The sequence below is a fragment of the Carassius gibelio genome, chromosome A7 (assembly GCF_023724105.1).
Source record: "Carassius gibelio isolate Cgi1373 ecotype wild population from Czech Republic chromosome A7, carGib1.2-hapl.c, whole genome shotgun sequence".
NCBI lineage: Eukaryota > Metazoa > Chordata > Actinopteri > Cypriniformes > Cyprinidae > Carassius > Carassius gibelio.
Window position 1 is genome coordinate 27,498,018 of NC_068377.1, and position 22,231 is coordinate 27,520,248.

Here is a 22,231-nt window from a genome sequence, read left to right on the forward strand (position 1 = left end):
ACTCACAAACTAGCTCTGAGCGCTAAACTAGCAGCATGAGAAACATGAAAGTACAACAGATAAAGACAAGGACGAGAGGATCACCTTTACAGCCCTGTCAGCAAACCACTCCATTCATCATCCTACAGGTATTTCCCCCATCAAAGACACCTATCCACTCCAACCAAACACACATGCTCACTCTCTCACCAACAAACATATGTACCTGTAAGGGATCCAGTCAGATGAGTGTTTGGAGCTCATATCTGTATGCGTTGAACAGGTTCAGAGGGCAGGAGGAAGAGTAGCAGCAACAGAGTAGGACAGTAGCAGCGATGCCAACAGAGCCCATTCAGCCCAACCATTCCCTGCACTTCTGTCTCCGCTATCTACAGATCTACAGTCTCTTCCATTCACACATATTCTGCCTGCAATCCGCAATGGATCCTTTCCATTGTGAGCCGGACTCAGCTGCCTCGGTGTGACTCCAGTTCCCTCGACATGTGCTTCTTTTCTGTTTGTTCACAATCCCTTGTGTTTTATTCTTCCGTTCACCTTCAATGTGTGTCTCTCGTCATCATCTTATATGCTGCTCTGTGTACTGTGGCTCTCGCTCACTCTGCCTTGTACCGACTGCCTCCTTCCCTCCCTTCTCTCTCTCACTCTCTCGCTTGTTCTCTCTTTCAGACTACCGTCATTATAACATTACACACAGCCCCAAGAAGGGAGAACATATAGTGAATCCCTTTTGTCTAGCTGCTTTGATGTTCGTTGCGATGCTCTGCTGGTCCATCAACACACACACAGATACACATGAGGCTCTGAAAAGCGGGAGCCTCACATGCGTTTTCTGAGCCATGATTTATTCATCCCTTAATTCAGCACTGGGCTCATTAACATGGGACAGAGCAGCACAGTTGTAATTGTCTTTGGTTTAACACGCTAAATCCAAACTCAGCATATTATTTTCTCTTTGTTTATTGGTCCCCGGTACTTCACTCAGCTAAATGTGAAGTGGCTTCATATACATATTTTAATAACAGCATTATCACACCGCCTTCATTAGCTGCCACCAAGAACAAAGATAAATTAACTTGTCACCATTGTGCATGTTGTCTTTCTATGCTAAAATCATATTCAGAATTTAAGAATGATGCATGACTTCTGCAGCAGTTTGTAATCATTTATGCTAATTTTAATCAAACATGATGGTGGCTCCTTTAATCTAAATGAAAAATTATCTTCCTCAGCTTCCTGTATGGTTTTAAATTATATGTCGTTTCGTATTTGTCTCAAGCACACTCCTGTAAGCCTCTAATATCGTCATGGAGCCTGAAGTGTATTCTGTTTTACAGTATATCAGCTTCCTCATCTCTCCTCTGGACTCCCTCATCTTTCTTAGTGTCACACTTAGTCATGTTGATTTAGTGCATGGGTCAGGCACACACTTCCTTTACCAGTAAAATGCTCTTGGCGCTTTGTGTGCGTGTGTGCTGTTTTTGCCAGTTAAATGAATCAGAATATATGAAGTAAAATCAGCAAGAAAACAAGTAAAACTACAGCACAATACTTTAGGAAAGAACCATGCATTAAACAAGTCCCAAGAGTAGAAACACCATTGATTAACTTGCAAAAGGTCTGGTCCACATAACAGCCTATTCTGGACTAGAACAGTATGTAACATGTAAATCAATCAATCAAAAAGCATGGCAGTCTCTGTGAATGGCTCTGAAAACAGAGTAGAGACGTCGGCATGAAATGAAGCTTCGCCAATATCCTGTAAACGCATGTTACTGATATTATTGTGAATGATATTTCCATGTAGATCCGTTTAACTTTTGTCTGTAAAAATTACAGACTTCCCTCTGGTGATATATGCTGGACTGTTCCAATCATTTAGTCCACTTACACCTAACTCAGACTATATCTTCACATACTTTATTACACAGAACATCTGCTTGTGAGTATCTTGCTGGTAAATGGCTCAAAAGTGTTTTATAGAAAGCTGAATATCTTTCAAGAGATTTAATTCACTATCCTCAGTCACCAGTGCAGTCCACCGAGAACTACATTTCCCAGCATCCCTTCTGGTCAACACCTACACTCAGTCAGCCATCACCACACGCACCAAAGATGATCTCATTAAGCCTAGTATGAGATCGGTTACTCTCCACTTCTTTCTTGTCTGGTTGCATCTGTCTATGTATGAGGACTTACCTGGCTACTTCCTTGGATAGTTACCTGTCTTCAGTCAGTTTTCAGTTCCAGCCACTGCACTGCACTGAAGTAGTTTAAGTCTTTGGTTCTTTTAATTGTGATGGTTTTGGCTCACATTTAACAAAAACCCACAAATTCATCTCATATCTCAACAAATTAGAATATGGTGACATGCCAATAAGCTATTCAACTCAAAACACCTGCAAATGATTCCTAAACCTTCAAAATGGTCTCTAAGTTTGGTTCACTAGGCTACACAATCTTGGGGAAGACTGCTGATCTAACAGTTGTCCAGAAGACAATCATTGACACCCTTCACAAGGAGGGTAAGCCACAAACATTCATTGCCATAAGAAGCTGGCAGTTCACAGTGCTGTATCCAAGCATGCTAAAAGAAAGCTGAGTGGAAAAAAAGATGCACAACCAACCGAGAGAACCGCAGCCTTATGAGAATTGTCAAGCAAAATCAATTCAAGAATCTGAGTGAACTTCACAAGGAATGGACTGAGGCTGGGGTCAAGGCATATGGACATGTCGCGGAATTTGGCTACAGTTGTCGTATCCCTCTTGTTTAGCCACTCCTGAACCACAAACAATGTCAGAAGCATCTTACCTGGGCTAAGGAGAAGGAGAACTGGACTGTTGCCCAGTGGTCCAAAGTCCTCTTTTCAGATGAGAGCCAATTTTGTATTATATTTGGAAACCAAGGTAATAGAGTCTGGAGGAAGGGTGGAGAAGCTCGTAGCCCAAGTTGCTTGAAGTCCAGTGTAAAGTTTCCACAGTCTGTGATGATTTGGGCTGGAATGTCATCTACTGGTGTTTGTTCATTGTTTTGTTTTTTTTGAAAACCAAAGTCACTGCACCCATTTTAGAGAAGTTCATGCTTCCTCCTGCTGACCAGCTGTTTGAATATGCTGATTTCATTTTCCAGCAGGATTTGGCACCTACCCACACTGCCAAAATCACCAAAAGTTGGTTAAATGACCATGGTGTTGGTGTGCTTCACTGACCAGCAAACTCACCAGACCTGAACCCCATAAATTCTCTGTCTCTGTATTGTCAAGAGGAAAATGAGAAACAAGAGACCAAAAAAAAGCAGATGAGCTGAAGGCCACTGTCAAAGAAACCTGGGCTTCCATACCACCTCAGCTCTGCCTCAAACTGATCACCTCCATGCCACACCGAATTGAGGCAGTAATTAAAGCAAACGGAGCCCCTACCAAGTACTGAGTATATGTACAGTAAATGATCATATTTTCCAGAAGGCCAACAACTCACTAAAAAATGAATTGGTTGGTTTTTGTTAAATGTAAGCCAAAATCATCACAATTAAAAGAACCAAAGACTTAAACTACTTCAGTCTGTGTACATTTAATTTATTTTAATACACGAGTTTAACAATTTGAGTTGAATTACTTAAATTAACTTTTCCATTACATTCTAATTCATTGAAATGCACCTGTAAGTGAACTGTATGGTAATAATCTGTAAGAATAACTTTGTTGAATGTATCAATGTGTTTACAAATGACTTATTTGAATTTTTCATTGATATAACATTGCACTGAGCTGTTAGAAAATAAATGCGTAGAGACGCTATTGCTTTTATAATGTCAGGAACTGATGAATAGGCTTTTTGAACTGGTTCAATGAGCTGATCTGTCTGAAAAGAACCTATATATGGAAATGAATCAGACTTTGCATCACTACAGGAAACCCAGTTCAGTCATTCTAGGTCTGTCCACTTCTAATAAGAATACCCCAACCAATTCCATGGCTTTTCATATGTGTGTTCCAGGCTACATGTCTGTTTTGGGGCACATACAATTTCCAAAGTACAGACCAAGATGCCAGCTAACCTCAGCCCATATGAGGAGGCGGAGAAAGAAGTGATTTCAACCCCTAACCAGCTCAGTCCACTGGGAACTACATTTCCCAGCATCCCTTCTGGTCAACTCTGCAATCAGTCAGCCATCAACACACCTGCCATAGATGATCTCATCAAGGCATATATATATATAGAGAGAGAGAGAGAGAGTAGTTACTCTCCACTTCTTCCTTGTCTGGTCTCGTCTCTCCACATATGAGTACTTACCTAGCTACTTCCTTGGATACTTAACTGTCTTCATTCAGTCTTCAATTCCAGTCTTTACTAAGCCTTCACCAAACACCTGCCTGCACCTACAACAAAGTACTGTTTATGCTCAAACTAAGTGGTATCTATCTTCATTGAATAATATACTCACCTGTTTAACATGCTGCTTCTCTGAAATGCCTGTAAATTAATACTTTTTTTACACTACCTCTGAGTCTTCTCCTTCTGTGCTTGTGATGTATATGTTTTATCCAGGTTGAGCATTAATGACAATAAAACAAATTCTAAATAATGGCATCAGTTTAGAGCTGGATATTGCAAACTATCCAAGTATGTCTTATAGACTGAAATGTTACAATGCAGCATGTTCAGGAAATATAGAGTGAATCTGTGGTTTTAATCTCTCTTGTTCAGTTTACTTGTCTTAGGAGCTCTGATCATAAAGAAAAAAACAATTTCCCAAAGACAGCTTTGTATTCCCGGTTATCAGATTGGGAGACCATGAACACTTATACAAATGTATATAATTGATTTAACTCAAAAAAGGAACTCATATCAGAGCAGTTATTTAATTATTTAATAAATTAATTATTAACTTGGGCCACATGAAAGCATATTATTATATGACTCTGAAAGGAGGACAGTCGCTGCTAGTTTTAATTTCACACAAAAGAACAGAAGCAAAGATAAGACAAACATCTGTCCTGCTTTCATCTGGTGCTCAAAAAAGAAATGTATACTATCATATCCTACTCAGTGGCCAAAACTGTTCATCAGAGACCTGCAAACAGTTCCTGCAGGGGAGCCGAGGTCAACATTCATCCGAGCACCAGTCAAAAACAGTGAAAATGGTGGGGTGATGCTGCTCCAGCAGAGGGAGAGCAGGTGGAAAAGCAGCATGGCTGGTAAATATTTGATGGTGCTGCAAGCCGTCTGAAATCACACTGTACTGAGCTCATCGCCTGGGCAGATCCATTAGCTAAACCTACGGCCAGCATGCCTAAAATTATGTAGTCCACCATCAAGCTGTGCTAACAGTGAACGCACACTGCTAACCTGATTGACAAATTTCCAAAAAGAGTCAATAAAGTGTGACACTTGCATAAATGTAAAGTAGATATTGGCTGTTTTGATGCACTGTAGTGCCTCAGTGTTGAGAATAGCCATGACAGGGGGTCTCTGTGTAACATGGGGCTTGCTAATGTTGCCAAGGCCCGCATGCGGGCAGCTGCGGAGCCAGAGTATGAAGAGCTTTGTTAATAATGCAGAGACTCCATCAGCCATGCAGGACACGAGGTGCCAACAGTTGTTGATGAATGAACATAAACCTACACTGCTTTGTGTGTGGGCGCATATGTGCGTGTAAGATCTTTCTTTTTTATTTTGATCAAATGACACTGTCATTGACAATTATGTGTGCATTACAGTGTCTTATGCTATCTAGACTGTATCAAATGGCAGAAAAAAAACAAAAACATTAGCATAAATATTGCTTTTAACCAAACTGCTGCAGAAGTCACAAAATCTTTATTATTATTAAATTTGACCTATTTTACTTTCTTCTCTGAATTTGGTTTTGCTAAAGGTTTCTTTTTAGGAAGGGTCAACATTTAAAAGTAATAGGATTGCTTTAAACATGCTATATTCAAGTTAAAATTATATTTTTGAAGTTTTATGAACTTATGGACTTATACCACTTTTAAAAGCAACAGTAAAATATGTAAAACTGTATAATAAAACAAAAAAATTGGACAAGGCAGGGCCTTAAACAAAATACTTGTCAAATCAGAGGAAAGGTCTGTGATTTTTCCCAATTGTGGTTCTACTAATGTATAATGTAAAAATAAGTTATTGGACCTGTGAACAAATTATTTAAAATAGGATGTTTACTGTGCAGAAAGACAGAAGACATATACGAAGTTAAAGAGTCTCTCATGCTCATCTTGAGTGCTAGTGAAATGACTCTGCATCCTGACGTCCCTTTTGATTACATTATATATTCCTGCTTCTGCCCACTATTTTAAACCAATCCCAAGGTTTTCCATTTTAATTGGGGATGAACTTATGTTCCAGTTGCTCTAAGGCTGCTTTTTCTTTAATGAGCTCAGAGACGTAGGTTCACAAAATTACATTAAAATCACAGGAAACCAATACAAAATGAAACTAAAACTCCATGAAACTCTTCAAGGCTTTCTGTCTCCTCTTTTTATGTCAATAGCTCGGAGATTCAGGCAAAAACTAGATCATAGAAGTATAAGCCATCAGTTCTAATTTAAAAACAATCTGATGACCTTTTCAATAAAAACCATTCATAAGGCAGCGGTTCTCAATGAGATATAGACCTTTTGTGATTACAGCCACATTGTGAAGATAAATATTTACTGACATATAATTGAGGTTGCATTAGCAGTGGCTGGAAATCCCAGATGGCTTGCTGGGTTTGTGGAGAAGGGTCTATATAAACAGAGGAGTCTTTATTCCAAACAGAGGACTAAATCTTTATGTGGTGAAGAAAAAAAGTGAGGGTGAATGGCAAAGAGGAAGTATGAGAAATGTTGGATGATGGTCTGCATCGATTCCCAATGACGGAAATAACAGCTCATGCCTGAACAGACCCATCTATAGGGTGACATTTAGATCTCATTCACAGATGACTCACTATAAAAGAGACAGACATATGAGGTGTAAGGGATGAAAAAAAAACAGACAGACAATCTTTCATTCTATATTATTCTGTGCCCTGTCTAGTCTAGATGACTAATACATGTCTACAGGGTCAAGGTTAGGTTAGCATGGCTGCATTAGCTTCTGCTGGTAGAAGCTATAACTACACCATCTGGCAACAAAAGATATCTTTCTGCATTGATGAATATTCAAAATAATCAATGTCAAAAGTCTCAAACATTTAAATATTTAATTATATTATAGCCTAGTAGATATTTTGCCCAGGTCATGGTTAAAGCCCAAGACCAATCTCAAATTCCTTTTGTCAACATTTTTCTATATGCTATAGTTAAGTATTGCAAAACCTTCTGCTGTACAGTTAATTTCGTTAAAAATGTATTATTTTTATTAATTGGTAATTAATTTATACCTACCCAAAAAAAATATATGAGGTTTTGCTTTAAACAAAATCATTTTTATCTTTAATATAATTTACTATTAAAATTAATAACAGCCGAACAGCTTTCACTGAAATGAATAAGAATGATAACAGATTCAATAGCTTATTGTCAGGAACATGGACTTTCTGTGCCGTGTTCTGCTCCCCATGACCTAGTTTTCTCTCATGTTACCTGCCCATATTTGGTTTCTTTCCTGTTCCTACTGTGTTTATTGATTCCAGGTGTGTCTTGGTAATTCCCTTGTTTAGTTATATTATGTAAGCCCTGTGCTTTCCGGAGTCCTGCGTCCAGTCTACATGTGTGTTCATACCTGTGGGAGTCTTTATTTACATTAAAGATTGTTCCATTTGTTTATCTCCGTCATCTCTGTGTCATTCCAACACAGTATGTAAACCGTGACAATGATGCAATATATGAACTTAAGACATAAATATCTTAGAAAGAAACATCACTACATTTTCCTGACATTAAGAAAATATAAATTTGACTTTTATAAGGCTGCTTAGCTTTGTTCACACAGTCAGATATTTATGGACAAAAATGTACTATTAGATTTAATATAAAAAAAATAAAAATATTTATGCCAAGCTAAAGCAGTGCCAGGATCTTACAAGACAAGCAACATGAAAATTCTCAAATACTTTAGTGCAGTAGTTCAGACAAGGAGAAGAGAGACACACGAATGGCTAGAACCTCAGGGTTAATGACTGTGCACAAGCACTCACCCCAGTTCTGCAACAGAACTTACATAACATGAATGAATGAGTGTGTACAGCTTGAAGGCAAGTATGCTGCCATGAACTCTTATTGCCAGATATCCATCCACGCTAATGAGGGTGATGCAGTAGTGGGGCCTCTCACGTTTGTGTTTGTACTGCAGAATGTTCTCACACTGGTGACTATATGTAGATCATCTGATTCCAGATCTACATATCTCCACCATATTCCATCTATGCACACATGTATGCAAATTAATTTTAACCGCACTAATTTTATTAATGCGCGATTAATGCAGCACACATTTTCTGTTTCAGGGATTCCACAGGGTCCTTAAAAAGGCTTAAAAGGTCTTCAATTTAGGGGGGTGAAATGCTCGTTTTCACTCAATATCCTGTTAATCTTGAGTACCTATAGAGTAGAACTGCATCCTTCATAACTCCAAAAAGTCTTTAGTTTTATTATATTCATAAGAGAAAGATAGTCTGTACCGATTTTTCCCGGAAAAACACGAGTGGCTGGAGGCGTGACGTGTGGGCGGAGCTAAAGAATCATGAGCGCGAGTAAGCTTTTGCGTTGAGAGCGTTTGGAAGCTGTGACATTACCGTAAGGAAAAAAACATCCAAAACAAACCATGGCTAACAGTCAGATTCAGCCGTTTATTTATGATCCAGAATCAGATCCAGAGGCTGAAATTTAACAAGAACAGCATCAGCAACGACGTCTCTATGTGGTATGTACTGAAACTGTATATATTTGCTTAGCGGTTTTGGAAAATGACTAAGTTCCACTTTATGTCGTCTTTTTTTTGTATTTTTTTTTAAGCTGTACATGTGGAAAGTGCAGTTTGATGACAACATCGCATGTTGTTTACTTGATGTGCTTACGCGCCGATAGCTAAGTTAACAATATTAACAACAATATTTGAAGCAGTTTTACTCACCGCCTGTGGTTCCAACACACGATCGTGACCCTTTTTCATTGGGACTGCATTATCCTTAAGAAATTAACGATGTGCAAATCCGGCGTCAAACTGGGCCTTGTTTGTAAAACAAGCATCTTCGAAATGCAGGGAACAAACAAAAACACTTGAACAACTCCGTTGATGCTCTGTAAAAATAAACTCCATCCACTGGTCCCTTAATGCTGTTTTTTTTTTTTTGGTAATCTGTGCAGGGTTGTCTTGCCCTGGCAACCAAAAACACACTTCTTTTGTGACAATTCGGTCTCTCGCTCTGATCAGTGAATGTCTGTGCTCTCAGTGCTCTGCTCTATGGCTCTGCTATACGGGAGCGCGCGCTCTTCCGGCAGATGCGCCCTTAGGATCCATATAAGGAAATTCCGCTCCATCTAACGTCACACAGAGCAATACTCGAAAAAAACTTTCCGAAACATGTGACAAACCGGAAGAGGTATTTTTGTAACAAAAATACTCCTTCAAACGTACAACTTAATTTTTTAAACTTTGTCCATGTTTAGCACGGGAATCCAACTCTTTAACAGTGTAAAAAACTCAGTATGCATGAAATAGCATTTCACCCCTCCTTTAAGGCTAAAAAAAAGTCTTAAACAAGAAAGCTACAAGAAAGCTGATTTCAAGAGGTCCTAAATTTGGGAAGGAAAGAGAAGAATGCGATATGGCTTAATGCAACGATTAAACTTTGAAAGGCGATGATTTCATACAATAAATATGAGCGCTGCAGCTTTCAAAGTCAGCTGCTGCGTTTTTTTGTTTACAGTTGGAGAAACCACTATATTTCTGCCATTCCGACAGCGCCATCTGCTAGCAAAGAATTAATTTGCATTTGCAATAAGCCTGTCTGTTGTTTTTGTTCAGAGAATTGGGAACATTCACCCATGTTTTTATGCAGCAAACACGCAGTTGTAAATATGAACTGGTAGATCAATAAGAAGATAATGAATTATAAAAAGCTAAACAATTAAGACAGTAAAATATAGTTAAGTTATTTAATTAATATAATAATTTATAATAATTGTTTAAATTAGTATAACAATTTGATTCAATATATAAAAAATGGTTTTAAAAATGTTGTTTTGGGAAAATCTGAATCTTAATTCGTGCTATGTTGAATACGGTTTCACTAATAATAAACATACATTTGCATAAAACATCCATATTTGTCCATGCCCTTGTTCATTAGAGTATTAAAAACTTGAAAATTATCAATTTCAGTTACATTTAGAACAGATAAAAATTGGCAATTAAATTGTGATTAATCACAAGTTAATTCATGACAATCATGCGATTAATCGTGATTAAATATTTTAATCGATTGACAACCCTAAAATGTACAAAAAAATATTTTAAATGTAAATGTTTTTCCTTCTAGAATAAATGAGATTAAATTGAGAGGAAATTGAGACTTTGCCATAATTTTTTTGTTTCTTAGATGTTTGATGATGCAGACCCCCAAATGATGATCTCCTGGAAGTGACACTCTTTCTAAAATATAAAAGCAGCTTTTAAACACACCAGTTTTCAGTAACAAGTGAGCTTTCAGAAATCATTTGAATATGCTGATTTGGTGCTCAAAAAAAGTCTTAATATTATCAATGTTGAAAATGGTTGCGCTGATTAATATTTTTGCAGAAACCTAGATACATGTTTTTTTTTTTATCTTTTGTAACATTATAAATATCTTTACTGTCACTTCTGATCAATTTCAGAATAAAAGTATTAAATTCAAAATAAATTGTATTGATCCCAAACTTTTCAACAGAAGTGTATATTTATGTACAGAGACCCACTTATACTATTAAATAAATCTAATATTATAAAATTTATAAAATATTATCTGTAAAATATTTACTTTCTAGAGTAAATATACTTAAAGATGACAATGTGACTTAGATCTACCACCCTGAAACTCCTGAACTCTGAAAACTTCTGCTCTAGATTTTCACAAGAATGTCACAAACTGTGCTCAGATTTTCTCATATGAAGTCTTATTCTCATTCAATGTGAACAACATTTCTCATCAAAATTTTCCAATAAAAATATGTTCTATACCAGGGGTTCCCAAACTTTTCAGACCGCGACCCCCAATATTAGATTGCTGACGACCCGCGACCCCCCCCCCCCATGATTTGCGATTTGGTTACATACTGACAGAGCTAAAACAAAAAAGAACACAATCTTTAAGCCAGGCTATTTTTTTTAACAAATTATGGACAAAAACAAATACATCCATAACTGTGAAATGCTTACAGACAGAATACGAACAAGCTGCCTATAACACGCATACAACAATAACTTACTTTGTATTCAGAAAAAACGCCTTACATACATGTATGGATTTCCCAATCAGGACCCAGATTTGGTCAATGGGTGGAGCAGATAATTTTATATTTTTATAATTTTAATTTCATTTTTAAGATTACAAGTAAACAGCATTCAATACTGCAAGAGTTCCAATCTATATGGGCCTTAGTACTCTTTTTGATGTTTTTTTTTGTTTGTTTTTTTTTTTTTTGTGTGTGTGTGTGTGTGATTGCATTGTTTGTGTAATATGTGCTAAATTGTGAATAATAAAAAAAAAACGCCTAATTTGATGGATGGGCGCTGTGAGCGGAGCAAAGCAGGTCCACTCTAGGTTTAATTTTGGAGATCGCCACCCGCAGATCATCTTCCACGTTAAGCCGTGACCTGTGTTTATTCTTAATGTAAGTCAGCGCGGAGACTGTCTTTTCACATAAATACGTTGAGCCAAATTGCATGAGGACATCCAACGCGGCTTTCGACAACTGTGGATATTCCAGCGCGACAGAAACCCAGAACTCATCCAGCGTCTTGCCGTCAAATGCAGTCCTCAGGGTTCGATCGGTTGAAAGTTCTATCAGCGCATCTTCCATATCTGACACCAGATGATTTGCCGTGGTTACATTAAATGGTGACCTTGTCCAGTCATATTGGTCGGGAGCGTCTCCTTCAGGGAAATACTTATGAAAGTGATCTGGATAAATCCAGATTAAAAATTATTTTTTCATTGTGCTCACATATTAGATGGGGAAAATTACAGAGGGATTTATGGATATCTACTTTTGTTATCCTGTAAATCAGAATATACGATCAATAGCCTTAAAAAATGATTTTCGCCATGTTTTTTGTAATAAAATGTTATATAAATCAGGCTAGGAATAATATATTTACAAATCCCTCTGTAAATGTCTTCATTATAACTAGGTACAAGACTGGACAGTTTGGTGTATATAGGTGCTACTAAAGTGGAGATTTCGTACTTGGAGTATGAGAGAAAGGTCATTTTGAGAAAACGGGCTTTAAAGATTTATCATCAGCCAATGAGATTGCGCATTCAGCCCTTTTACTTTCGCGATTTGTTGCTGATAAAAAGGAAATGACCATATTTGGATCTGACAGCATTGTACAGTGAAGAGAGAGCTTTCCAGCCATGCCTGTGATGAAAGAGAGCAGACAGAGATCGCGGATCGGCAGGATGATTTACAACGCTAACTTTTGTTGAATTTATGCGAAATCTACAGACGCAAACAGACAAAGTGTAATAGAATAAAGACCTAAATGTGTATTTCGGACTTTTTTTTCACCATCTCGCATTAACATAAAAAAAAAAAAAAAAAAAAAAAAAAAAAAAAGTTTCTGTTAATCATCTCGCGACCCCCCGCTCCCCACTCCCCCCACTTTGGGAACTACTGTTCTATACAATCTACATTACTTAATCTGAGCACAAGGGATAATCCACATAAGAAATGGTGGGTGACACATGAACATGACGATTAGTAGACCCGACCAACACAAAATGAACAGACATAAACTTACGTATGGGATCATTAACAAAACACACCTGAACCACATGAGACAATCAACAGGAGACAGAAACTAGGTCACAAAGAGCACACGGGGCAAGAAAACACGACCAAATGTTCATACTGGTGACAGTAGTAGTCTGATTCAGTTTATTTAGGTCACAGCTACCATCCTATTTCTAGTAGTTAAATAAAAGCTAACCGAAAATGTAACAATACTTGGCTTTCCTCTCTCCTACCAGTGTCCAGAACACTCAGCATTTTAAATGAAAGTTAATTTCCATTTCATCAAAGGAGCAGCGTAACACACAACAGCTGCAGCAGTCATGTAAAGCACAGGTGCGGAACCAGAAGGCACAAGGTTATTCTTGTCTCTCATTGCACCACTACTCTCTGCACTCATACAGCATCACTGCAGCCCTACAGCAAATTCCCCAGTTTCACTCCAGCACCAGCGTGAAATATGCACATGCATTGAAAATGATGTGGAGTTGAAAATGTCATCATGAGCAGTACACATGGAGAGATCCCATCTGTCTTAATAATAACTGTAGCTGCAGATGACTAAACAATGTGAATCCAAATCTGTACTACCCATACGAAAGGAAAATATATTTACCAATATATTTCTTAAAATATATTGTCATATATTGTAATATATTATTATCCCTTTTTATTTTCTAATATATTATATATTTGAATACATTTAATAATATATTAATGATGCATATATTATATAATATATTGCAAAATATACAAATGTTGAAAAAATATATACAAATATTGGAAAAAATAAATATATATAAGAATATATGCCTAATATATTACATGATATTTTCTAATATACTGCAATATATTTTTGTTTCATAAGGGTATATATAAGATTTTTCCTTAAAGGGGACATTGGATAAAATGTTCCCTTTTTTGAATGCGGTTAGGTTTCTGGTGTGTCTGCCAGCTCATAAAAGCTGAAAAGAAAACTCACAGCATGTTTGTTATGCGCTGTCTGAGTCTGATACTGCCATCCAGCGAGATGTTTCAATTTGCAGTCGGTTTCTACATAGATAACTAGCTATTTGAATAAGACCACCTGTGAACAGAGCTGTTTTTGACAAGGTGAAAAAATGGCGTTGTTTTACATGACCACAAGGAATTTTAACCAAAATTGTTAACCAAATGTTACAGACATTTCATGAAGACCCTAAAGAATCATACCAACTTGTGGAAAATGGGCATCTGATGTACCCTTTACAGGAGTAGTCCACCCAAAAATGAACATATGCTAAACATTTACTTACCCTCAGGACAGCTGATACAATAATCATCACAATAATCCATAAGTAATCCACACGACTCCAGTTGATCAGTTAATGTCCTGTGAAGTGAAAAGCTGCATGTTTGTAAGAACCTGTCATTAAGGTGTTTACATTTGAACCATTGCTTCTGGCCAAAAGCATAATCCATCTCCTGTTTGTCCTCTCACATTAAAGTTCTCCGACAAAGTTTGGCTTGCAAACAGTGCTTGATCTTTGCAAATTTCTTTCCTGATTCAGACAAGACTTTTTCCAACTGTTTTAAGTTAAAAAGCCTTGATTAATTTCTTTATTACAAACAGTTTTTAGCTTCAAAAGATGTTAGTTGATGGTCTCGGATCATGTGGATTACCTGTCAAATTTTTATCAGCACTTTGGACTCTATATTCTATATATACTCTTATTCTCATGACACCCATTCACTGCAGAAGATCAATTGGTGAGCAAGTGACGCAGTGCTAAATCTTGGAAGGCCTTAGGCTGAGTAAATTCAAATTTTTGAATAAACTTATTTTTCTTTTTGTGTTCATTTCTTTAGTGTTACTCACTCAGTGTCATACTAGTATATAAAAAAAAAGTAAAGCATGTTCAGAATCACAATAATCTACGTTTTGAGATACACAGATATAGGGAATGTGTTTCCAGGGATGCCATGCATCACTTTTGACACTATCTTTAGTGTCAGAAAACTCTTGCAAAATGCTTTGAAATTGAATCTACCTTAGTGATATCATCTGACAGTTCGAATGCAACCTCTGAAGGTTGCAAATCCAGTAATTCTGCAAACAGCAGCGTACTTGATAACATTAGTCAGCTCGCCTTGGATACTGCAATTTAAAAAGTACAGATTAAAAGCAAAAAAAAAAAAAAGGTAACAGAGAAAAAACATAAATAAAGCAGCCTGAAGCAATTAGGCTATTGTACAGAACGTAGCCTACATTTAACTTGGAAACTTTTAAACTGTCTGCAAATCTTTTTTGCTTTTTTTCCCTGTTGTTTTACATGTTCTTGTTAAGGAACACAGGCATGTCAACATGACCGGGTAATCCCGATCTGCATCCGTGCCACTCTGATAATGAAAATGCTCTGATAATGTTCAGAAAGTTTTTTTTTTCTTACTTCTCTCATGTTTTTGTCGAGGAACCTGAGATGTTTGTGCCGAGGGTCTAGAAAAGACACGAGAAGAAGACTTTTCCCTGCATTAGCTGTGTTTATTCGTTGCTTGAGAGATGCAACAATGTTCTTAAATTTGTTCTTTTTCTGTGATTCTCCACAGCATTTTTAAAGCACTGTAAAAGACCGCAGTTCTTATTCATTCATTAATTATTTTTTGCTTACAGACATTTTCAAATATGCCATAGAAAAATCACAAAAAGTTACCGAATTAGGTTTTACTGTGGATTTTTTAAATTTATTGAATTTTTTTATGGCAAGCAAAAATATAGCGAAATTCGAATATAATTTTTATTTACCGAATAATTACAGCAGAAGGAATATTCGAATTTTCGATTATCTGTGAACACCCCTAGCAGATACATGAGCTCTGAGCTCCCGCGGATCGCATGCAGTTAATCATCTCCAAAATCGGCAAAACACATTTTTTAATAGGTAGACTACTGTCTATATAAATAAACCGCAGAGTTTTGAAGAACTACATTCTTGCCTTCTCGAAATTACATTTCATGACACAATAACAGTAATACTTTGAAAATGATCCAAATAAATGGTGGTTGAACTCAACCAATGCTGCGTGAACTCACCCAATCAGGATGTTTTGCACCCAAGTCCCGCCCCTGAAAGTTCCTGAACTTTGAAAAAGTACTACCTCGCCAGCAGGGACTTTCTGAGGGGCAATTTTTTTTATCCGGAATTTTATATAGTTCCTGGTTCCTGTGGTGAAACACACAGAGTACCAGCCCAAAGTCCCTAGTTCCTGGATTAAGTTCCTGTGGTGGAAACGTGGCTTATGACAATAAAACTAAAGTCTATTAAATAATCATATAAAAAATTAATAAAAAATTAAGCAAAGCAGATAATTTTACTGAACTATTAAGTGTGCAGTTCATGATAAAGATAAATAAATATGATTTTAATTTTCACCAATGACAGCACTATCATTAGATAAAATTAATGTCAGCATTTTAAAGTTCACATTCACAAACATTAAAAAGCGCATATTACCATGTGTCTTTTCTTAAGTGAGCTTATGTAAAAAGATTTCTAGCACCCTGTGGTATAGACAGTATACTCTGTTACAGCCCAGCTTCACTGTAAGGAGGTTAGTTAAAAAAAAAAAAAACTACAAATACTGATATGCAACTTATTTTAATGCTATTAATATACAATAATAGTATTTAATAATGTTTTATATTAATTACATACTAAAACTGAAATGGAAATAAATGAAAGCTAGGAATAAATTGTAATAAAAAAATTACGAAAGCACATAAAATTACTAAAACTTAAAAATTCAAATTATATATGTATATTATGTGTTTAATTTACATATTTGTTTAGGTTTTAGTAATTTTGTTATGTGTTTTTTTTACATTTTATTTGTTTTTGTTTTACTATGTTTTAGTTTTTATAACATCTTAAACTTATTTTATTTCAGTTAGTTACTAAGGCAACATTTATCATTTTCTTATAAGTTTTTTTGAGTTTAATACATTTTACATCTTATATATATATATATATATATATATTTTTTAGATAATACAATTATTATTATTATTAGTTTTATTATTATTATTATTATTATTATTATTTAGTCTTAGGTTTATATAACAACAAAACTGTGACAACTAGTATAATACCATTATAATAACCACCATAATAATCATTTATTACAGGACATGTCACACTTCATTTGCGAGATAATTTAGTCAAATGTTTAAATTCATATTTTTCAAAACATGCCATTTCGGTGTTCCCACTGACACATCATATTCTTTAATTACAGGACCAAATACCACATCTAATTCTCCTTACATATCACTGAATCAGAGCTTGAACCTAAAGAATCCCATCTATTACACAGCAGCCTAATTACAGGTTACTTTTTGACATTTCTTAGCAATGATTATGCACGCTTGCCTGTGAGTTTGTCTGCCTTTCCATTGTTGCCGACTGATACTAATGAGATGACGTCTTTGCCACGTCTGGCTGCCTCATATAACACAAGCACTACAACACTGTAGCCCACAACCATAGCAACAAGCCACTAATTACTGCCAAAAAAAAGGCAGAACAAAATGGAACACAGTGTCAGCCTATGGAGCACATCATGTGCAGCCATCAGCTCTGCTATTGTAGTCGTACTTACATACACTGATGAGCTATGAAAGGAGATGCCTTATCGCTACACTGCAGAGAGGAAACATTAGAACAGAGAGAAGAACAATACAGAGCTGCACATACTGATATAAATGTGTGTGTATTTACCATCTATACACTATATTTCCATATAAAAAAAAAAAAAGATCTAATCAATCATAGATATAAATACATAAATCTATTTTTGAAAAACATCCAGTTGGTATTCCTTGATTAAACAAGCAACAGTCTGTGGAGTTCAAGGAAAGGATTTGCACTGACATCTAGTGGAAAATATAAAATCATTATTTTTCACCCTTGCTAAATTATGACAAATCGAATCCAAGACCCTTAAATATATATACTCATTATTCTTTTTTTTTTTATCATCATAGAACTTAAATGTAATTATAATTTATTAATAACAAGTAAAAGCTTTATCATAATATACCAATGAACTTACACATAACTAGGTATTAATAAATCACATATTCATACCAATGTGTTTATGCCAAGAAGGTTTAAAATACCTAGTGAAAGCTAGCAGTTAGCATTTTGTATTCATCTCAAAGGTTTGTTTTCTCGCACATAATTTGAATTGTCATTTTTTCATAGCCCACAGTAAAAGAACATCCTGACATGCGGACATTGCTGAATTATTGATTTCATCACAAGTCCCAAGCGACGATGCTGAGCTGTGACGTGACAGCAGACTAGCTAAAGAAATAAACCATTTCCCTGCTTCTTAGGACCCTCCAAATAGTCACTCACTGAAAAAAAAGGTTTACTACAAAAAAATTCAATATAAACTTAAATTGGAAATGTTGATTAAAAAAAATATATATATATATAGCATCCATGCTAACCAGCCAAACATTGACCTATTGATTTATGCTTCTGTACGCAGCCACAAGATGGAGCACTAGTGTTAGAGTTCTTAGCAGAATGTGGCACTATGAAAACATTTCTGACATTCTTGTTATCGTCTCATTCTGAATAATAAGCAACATAAATAATATTTTAATACAATTTTGTCTCAAAAGACAAAAGAGTAATAAGTAATCTGAATCTCTTCCATACAGCTACAAGCTCATTTATATACCTAATGCCATAACATCTTGACAGACAGAAAATATTACAGTTTCAGTGTATATATATTTATTCAACAAGCCTACTGACCAACTTACAGCCCATAGCTTTACTCTATCTACATCTATTAATCATCCGCTCCTCCATGCCTTCACACATATGCATGCAGGAAGCCTTACACCATTCCACACCTGTGGATTTGCTTCATTTAGATTCACGGTGATGTGTGCCGGTCTATAAGCTCCCTGCTCTGCACTTAGCACAGAATGTACCAGTAAGCTATGGGAAACTGCCCTCAGCTCTCTCCAAGGGTGGGTTTCTTTGTTATAAATTTACTCTAAAATCTTCTAAAAGTGCGTGTAGTGTCATAATCAAAGCATACTCTCTAAACTCAGTATGGATCTCTGTAAGAGTCAGTGCTTCAAACTGTGGTGTTCAGTACTACTGTGCCTGTTCTAAAAGCAAGCAAATTCTCTCAGCATTAAATGAGCATTTACAACTAACATATAGCTTAATGAATAGAAATATAATAAGCATTCCTAAAATAATAATTACATTTCACAATAACATACATACCGTGCATACCGTACCTACTGTACCAGAGAGCAGATATTTGTGGATTAATTAACCATATGCATAGGGTGTTCTTTAGAACTTCTGCATAAAGATAAGCCAGCTCGTAAATGTCTGGTAAAGCATCATTTGATGTTGTGGTATACAAGTAGAGACTCTTGAGACCCTCACAGAAACATCTCTTACCACTTCAGACCCAGAGCCCAGCCCACCATCTCCCCACTGCAAGGATCTGCAGGCCTGGCCCACCGTCGGTGGAGAGCCAGAGGCTGCCGCAGCCGAGGAGCCATCACCAGAGAGAGTGATAGAGCTGAGGATCACCACAGAGCCGGGGGCCGTGACGTCAGTCTAGGGTGAACAGAGTATGGCATCGCGAATAAAGAGGAGAGGGCTTTTGTTCCTAAGTTCTGGTCTGAAAGCCAAGAGGCTCACAAATGCCCATCCTCTCCTATCTCCTCCTCTGCTATTGTCTGGCAGCCCCTCTGCTCACTGTCAGTCCACCATCTTTTTGTGAATTTTTTTATAACCCATCCGTTTAAATCATATATATAAGTCTTAAAGTTCTGCATAAATAAGGGTTAGGCCACTTGAGTGACAGGCGGATTGCCGCTGCTGACACTGCCATCAAGCTAGGTGGGCGTGGTTTCAGCAACCAGCTCCCGCCTTTTTGCACATTTTCGATTGTCCGGGAGAGTCACGCGGTGACAAGGACACACCTTTATCAATGTTATTGTTAATAACTTGTAACAATACAACCTTTGTATTCATCGGGAAGAAGGAGGCGGGAACCGGCGCACAATCAAAACATAATTTTAATAATCACAAAATAAACAAAACAGCGCGTCAGCCCCTCACGGCGACTGACACGCACAAATAAAAGCCAAACCATAAAATATTGTCCAGGCCTGGTCCTCTCTCGTCCTTCACTAAAGTCGCTCCAGTTTTATATCCTTCCATCTCCTACGTGGGACTCGATACTGGCGGTGGGGCGCAGGTGCAGCTCATCTCCAATCACTACTCCTGGCCTCACTCCTCGTTCCCACGTCTCTCGGCCCCGCCCCACTCGCCACATAACTATATTGTATATATTATTAACTATATCACATTATTTTTCATGTTACACATTATTATTCTCAAATCAACAGCTGTGCAGTAAAATTTAATTGCTTTTGGATTTAGAATGAAATCACTATTGTAATATATTTGAGTACTTTTACTGTACTGAAGTATAAACTATAGCAAGTGCAGGAAGTCACAAAGTCTCGTGTCATTTTTTTTTTTTTTAAATAAGCCCAGACACCAACAGCCAAGAAGGGTAAATTATTTTAATACTTAACTAGTTAACTACAAATTAAAGAAGTTAATTATATTGGTATAATAATTAAATGATAATGCATTAATATTTTTTAATAGATCTTAAAAACTACATTTTTAAGTTTTTTTCTTTAGCTGTAGAAGCTGCTAAATATATTCAGCCAGTCTTGTTGCAGCTTAGTTTTGTTAGTCTGAATTTAGTCTGAATCACTTTAGTCTGAATGCACAGCTGTGTTTTTGACATCGGCTCATCAGATGTTTCCTTTCTGTTGCTTTATCACTGTCAATCATAGCAATGACTCACGGCACAATTTAGCAGATTCATTGCATAATTTTTTATGTGTTAGTCATTCCTGAAACTGCATACTTGGACATTTGGTCTTTTAGACAAACAAAACTTTTCTTCAAATTGTAAATAGATTATTTAAAGAAACAGTTGACCGGAAATGACTGAGCTGTCTCATCTAAAACCAGGAAGTAACCATGCATACAGTATAGTCAACTGGTGGGTGCAGATTCATTGCTTACATTTTAACTCCATATGACTTTAGCATTTTGTGTCTTTATGACGACTTTGTTTGAAATCGTTGCAAAGATTAATCATGAGAAAATATGATAAGCCTTATAAATTTACAAATGGTCCCATTCAAAGTGTGCTAAAAAGTAATATTTTCTGTGCCTTATTTTCTGCAATAAGGCTTTCTTTAAAACACTTGGAAATTAGAAAAATAAACAGCTTACCATGGCTTAATGTACTGAAATTGGAGGACCAGATTCAGTGTGCACCTTATTGATGACCCATTGCATTATCATACTGCATCTCTGTCAGCGCGTGTTGTAATAAATCTGCAGCTCGTTAATAAACAAATGTTTTTTGTTTAATCCATTTCATAGAATTTGCCTTTATTTAGCAAGTTCACTCACACAAAAACATTTTTCAAGGTCTTTTTTTTCCCATTCAGTTGTGGATGCTGTTGATAGAGAAGATTTTAGGCCAGACCACAGCAGCCCCGCAAAGTTTCAAGTTAAATTTATTTCTAAAGCACATTTAAAAACAACAGTAATTGACCAAAGTGCTGTACATATAAAAGGGTCATAAAACACACAACAACAATAAAAGGGGGTAATATATATATAAAAAAAAGAGAGTGTGCATTCTCTTTTGAAAAAGTTTCCTCAGAAATACGTCCCTGTTTAAAGGGGGGGTGAAATGCTCGTTTTCACTCAATATCCTGTTAATCTTGAGTACCTATAGAGTAGTACTGCATCCTTCATAACTCCAAAAAGTCTTTAGTTTTATTATATTCATAAGAGAAAGATAGTCTGTACCGATTTTTCCCGGAAAAACACGACCGGCTGGAGGCGTGACGTGTGGGCGGAGCTAAAGAATCACGAGCGCGAATAGGCTTTTGCGTTGAGAGCATGTGGAAGCTGTGACATTACCGTGAGGGAAAACCCATCATCCAAAACAAACCATGGCTTAAAGTCAGATTCAGCCGTTTATTTATGATCCAGAATCAGATCCAGAGGCTGAAACTGAACGAAAGCAGCAGCAGCAACGACTCGCTCCGAGCGTGGCTCGAACCCAGGTCTCTGGCATGGGAGGGGATGCACTAACAAGGAGGCAGAGATATTTGAAGCAGTTTTACTCACCGCCTGCGGTTCCAACACACGATCGTGACCCTTTTTCCT

At 36.7% G+C, this 22,231-nt stretch overlaps 1 protein-coding gene across 2 annotated transcripts in view; it reads right to left on the reverse strand.

The window, feature by feature from the left end:
* Window positions 1-22,231, reverse strand: part of LOC128017032 (tubby protein homolog) — an 80,729-nt gene that overhangs the window by 38,211 nt on the left and 20,287 nt on the right. Inside the window, exon 1 of one of the 2 annotated variants that reach the window (XM_052602088.1) lies at window positions 206-622. The exons of the other annotated variant lie outside the window; for it this stretch is intronic. Coding sequence (XP_052458048.1) covers window positions 206-243 — 38 coding nt within the window. The 5' untranslated portion in view covers window positions 244-622. Of the gene's footprint in view, window positions 1-205; window positions 623-22,231 lie in introns of those variants that run through there. 2 annotated transcript variants of the gene reach the window in all.